This window comes from Pygoscelis adeliae, unplaced genomic scaffold (genome assembly GCF_000699105.1).
Source record: "Pygoscelis adeliae isolate BGI_AS28 unplaced genomic scaffold, ASM69910v1 Scaffold42, whole genome shotgun sequence".
Taxonomy (NCBI): domain Eukaryota; kingdom Metazoa; phylum Chordata; class Aves; order Sphenisciformes; family Spheniscidae; genus Pygoscelis; species Pygoscelis adeliae.
The window spans coordinates 1775109-1779389 of NW_008824283.1; the positions used below are offsets into that span (position 1 = coordinate 1775109).

Consider the following 4281-nt stretch of genomic DNA (forward strand, 5'->3'; position numbering starts at 1 on the left):
GTTTACATTGGGTCAGCGTAGCTGCCATACAATTTGCCTCCTGCCTAATCATACTGAGGATTACCTGAGGAGCTCAGATCACCTTGCAAGGGTGAGGGTAGGAAAGAGGCTGGAATTGAGAAGCAAGGCACCTCAGCATTTGTGTTTGAATCAGACTTGTCTGCCTCACACTGTGAGTGTGTAATTCAGCGTGGCTTCAGCCCAGGCTCCCGTGAAATACAGCTGCATTTATGTAGCCTCATCTGCTCTGTGGCCCCAGGTGCCCATTGCACCTGACTGGTGTCTCCTCTGATCTGCTGGGTGGGGGTAATGGAGCAGAAGCCACCTCGGTGCTGATGGTGCCTGGGGAATGGGGTGCATTTTGCACTCAAAAAACCTCCACTGTGTGGCAACTCCCCTGTCGCAGCCTCACACCACAGCTTTGCACCATGTGGGAAACAAGATACTGGGCAGTGGACAAGAAAAGACTGCTGGCAGCATGGGCTCAGAGGTCATTGCCAGGGACAAGTTGAGAGGGAGGTGTGGGTTAGAGGCGGTGATCTCCTCTGCTTATGAAAATGATGTTCAACTATGGGAAAAACAGTAGTGAGAAGAAAACAAGTCTTGATAACAATCTTTTATCTCTAACTATTATTCTGATGCTCTCTTCTGTTTCCTCTGCTGCCCTCATGTTGTATCATTTTGTAACCTGTATTCACCATCAGTATTGATTTACAGGCGAGCAGTTCAGTATTTGGCCCAGAGACAATGAATCTCTGGTGTTCAGCTGTTCCAGCCAGTGTCATGTTCCATATAAAGCACCTCAGTTTTCACTGGGGTCATTGCTCATATTCAGCAGTTTCCCTTTTCCTTGGCCCAGTCTAAAAAAAAAAAAAAAAAGGACAATAAATCCTTCCCTACAAATGCCAGCACTTCAGAGATTAATAGCCATGATCTCCCACACTCAGCAGATGCCCTGGAGATGCGCAGAGAGGACCAGAGGATCTTGCCTGCCTTGGTGCAAGATGAATGATATCCCCACGCGTTCAGTTTCCCTTCACACCTCCACAGTACCCTCACAGGAGCGGATGTGGGGACGGGCACTCTTTATGCGGTGGCACCTGTGAAAGTGTTAGGGATGCTCCCACGTCAGACTGGTGCTGTCTCAGGCACTTCTCACCATCCTGCAGCCCCCAGAGTGGAGGAGAGCCCCTCCACCGCCCTGTCCCTCTGTGCAGTGCTGGCTGGGCATGGTCCTCCAGGGTGCTGGGGCTGGGGATGGCTGCCTGAAGGTGCAGGTGGCAGCATCTCCCCAGTGGAAAACAAGCAGGAGTGTTTCTGTGCCTTCTGGTGTCCTCCCTGCTGCAGGCTGGTGCCAAAGGGAGCCCTGGGCTTCTCCTTACTGCTGTGGGCTCGTGGAGCAAGGAGGCACCCCAGGGCTCCCACCAGACCGTGCAGAGAGCTCCAAGAGAGAAACAAGCAAACAAAAAAATCACTTTATCACTTGAACCCTAATTTCTCATTGCACTGTTGTTCCAAACAAGCATAAACGAGCGATTAACGGGGAGCTGTGAGTCACGGGTGGCTCCCCCTCATGGTTTATAAAGCAAGAGAGGAAGAGAAATCAAGAGCCAGGAGGCTGCACTGCTGCTAGCACAGCTAGCCTGCCGACAGCTCCCTGACCCCTGCCAAGCGACTTTGAAGCAGGAGAATGAGGAGGCCCAAAGCCCCTAGAGGAAGGCAGAGGTGACCCACAGAAAGCGTCCCCGTCCCTCTCCCGCAGGCTGGTGAGCTGCCCCAGCACAGCACGCTGCTGCAGCACTGCCGAGTGCCCGCTGACGGCAAAGCCAGGCACACGCACAAAAATGCAGCAGAAAAAAGGGGAAAAGCAGAATGAAGTCCCTCCAAGCAGGTGCTGCCAGATTGTCCGGAGGGTGCCTGGTGTGGCTCAGGCCACGGTGGGCTGCTCACCTGCAGCAGGGGCTGGTGCTACTCAGCAGCCATAGGAAGAGGAATGCTTCCGTGCTGTCTGCATGATGCTTCTGCTGCTCCACAGCCCTCCCCGCAGTGACATACCAGACAAATACTGTTGCTTATCAGTTCTCTGCAAGAAGACAATTTTACAGATTCCTCTCCCGCCAAACCCTGTGTTGAAGACTGTCACTTCTGCGCGCTTGCCAAGGGCCTGATCTGCCCAGCTGTTTAATATCAGAGTGCTTCGTGCTTTCCAGCTTGTGATAAGCATCTGGGCAGGCAGGGTTAAAGCCAGCATCCCAGCTAGTCACAGTCCCGAGGAAGGTCTTGCCTGCCTGAAAGCCTGGCTGTTTTTTCCAATTATGTCAGTTGGGCTAATAAAAGTGATTACCTCTTTCTACCAACCCTACCTTTCTCATTGATCCCACAGGCCGTTCTTCAAATGTCACCCAGCAAGGAGAGAGCATACATCCAATTATAAAAAAAGATTAGCGTGATGACAAAGCAGCGGGGTCAGTGGTGCAGATGTGCTGCATGAAACAAATGAGACATGCCTAGTTTTGACACCCTCCAAGCCCAAGGAACCCAGAAGGAGGCATTTTGGGGTGGGCTGGGGCTCTCCCCAGCACTTTAGGCAGCGTAAGAAGTGCAAACTTAACTGTCTTCCTAACCGCTCCTCTGAGGTGTGGTATTATATTTGTTTAAATAAGAAGCCTTGAACGTGCTGAAAAGCTAATAACTACTCAAAAGCACAGATAAAGGCATGCAAATCTCAAAGGCAACTCAGACTTTGGGTGATGAAATTTATTTTTATGTGGGGCAAATTCCTGCCTTTATTTTGAACCTGTGGTCACTAGTCCCACTTGGTGCAGGTCACGGCTGCATAGCCAAGGGCAGAAATCAGCTCAAGCCATGGGCCTACCCTGACACACCTCACATAGGTGAACAAAGATTGCCAACACAAGCAAGAGCTGCAGAATCAAGGAAGAAAAATCAGCCTTTCTGTGCTTCCTCCACCATACCCTGTTAACTAAAGCAGAGGTTCAGGCTTCTCTGAATATAGTACAACAAAGACAAAATATTTAGATGTAAGCTGGGCTGGCTGATTTCTGCACCCTGGGCCAGAGAGACTTCCAGAGTCTTGAAGCAGGCTCTGGAAAGGGGTGTAGGACTGTTACCAGGGGCGTGCAGGACATACAGATGCCTTTGATAAAGCACTTGTACGAATCGGAGAACTTAGCTTTGACTCTTCCAGAGCTGGTGTTTCCCACTGAGTCCCCAAACCTGCTCTCCTCCTTTCAAGACTGAGTGCTTCATGCAAGGATGAACATTTGTATGTCTATTAGGATAGGGGACCTAGTGCTTTTTTAACGCTTTGATTTGGTGTCAGAGTATTCCCAGATGTTAGCCTAACCCACAGGAAACAGCACAGCAAACTCGCCAGGTTATTACCAGAAACTTACTTTGATCGCATTCTAGACCTTTCTGATCAACTCTTAAAAGGGGAACAGGGAGCTGGGACAACGTGTTGTTTCCACATCTCCTGCTTTTCCTTCCCTGTTCTGCTCTGCTCTCCCACTATTGCATCTCATCTGTACCTCTGCTTTTCCAGCAGTTTCTTGCCATGCTTCCTCTGCAAGGTGCGTGCTGCTGGCCCCCGGGCAGAGAGGGTGTGGGGAGCCCTCTCTGGGGGGGGGGGAGCATGGGAGCACAGGAGCATTTCCTCTGCTCCCATGTGTGCATGGGAGCCGGGGAACGGATATTGCATCCAGCAAGTGCTAATTGAGCCTGCGTCTGTGTACGGACCAGATCCTCAGCTGGTGTGAAGTCTGTGAAAGCCAGTGGGGTGCTGCAGACTCACACCGGCTGGTTACAGTTGTACGTCTTAGCACCCGTGTGAAACGTACGGCCCCATTTATCCCAACGGTGTGCAGTGGAAACTCCGGGTAATTAGCTAAGGTCATTAGCACTGCACACGTGGTTCCTCCAAATGCCCCTGCTTTCCAAAGGCTGCACATGTCTGCAGTGGGAAGGGGTGCCCTGTGGGTCTTCTGTTCACGTCTCTTCATTTTTAAAACCTCTGAAGTGTGCGGATGCAGAAGTGGAGTGTGAAAACAGCACGGGGAAGCCACTAGTTGAGAAAGATCCCTGCCTAGAGAGAAACTTCATACCACTGAAACTGCGTTTCATCTTATTTCCTGATTCCAGCACCTCATTTGCCCCTCTGTTTTAAACCACAAAGCTTCCTCTACGTACACCTGGCTCTTCTCTATAAATAGCCCGGGTGCAGCCAGGGCGCGACATGGACGCCTAGTGGGCCGCGGCGCG

At 51.3% G+C, this 4281-nt stretch overlaps 1 protein-coding gene across 1 annotated transcript in view; it reads left to right on the forward strand.

Annotated features, from left to right (window-relative positions):
• The first annotated feature begins 4255 nt into the window (after positions 1-4255).
• ADRB2 (adrenoceptor beta 2, surface) overlaps positions 4256-4281 on the forward strand; it is a 39373-nt gene continuing 39347 nt past the window's right edge. Inside the window, exon 1 of the mRNA XM_009318559.1 lies at positions 4256-4266. Within this exon, the coding sequence (XP_009316834.1) occupies positions 4256-4266 (11 nt within the window). The remainder of the gene's footprint in view (positions 4267-4281) is intronic.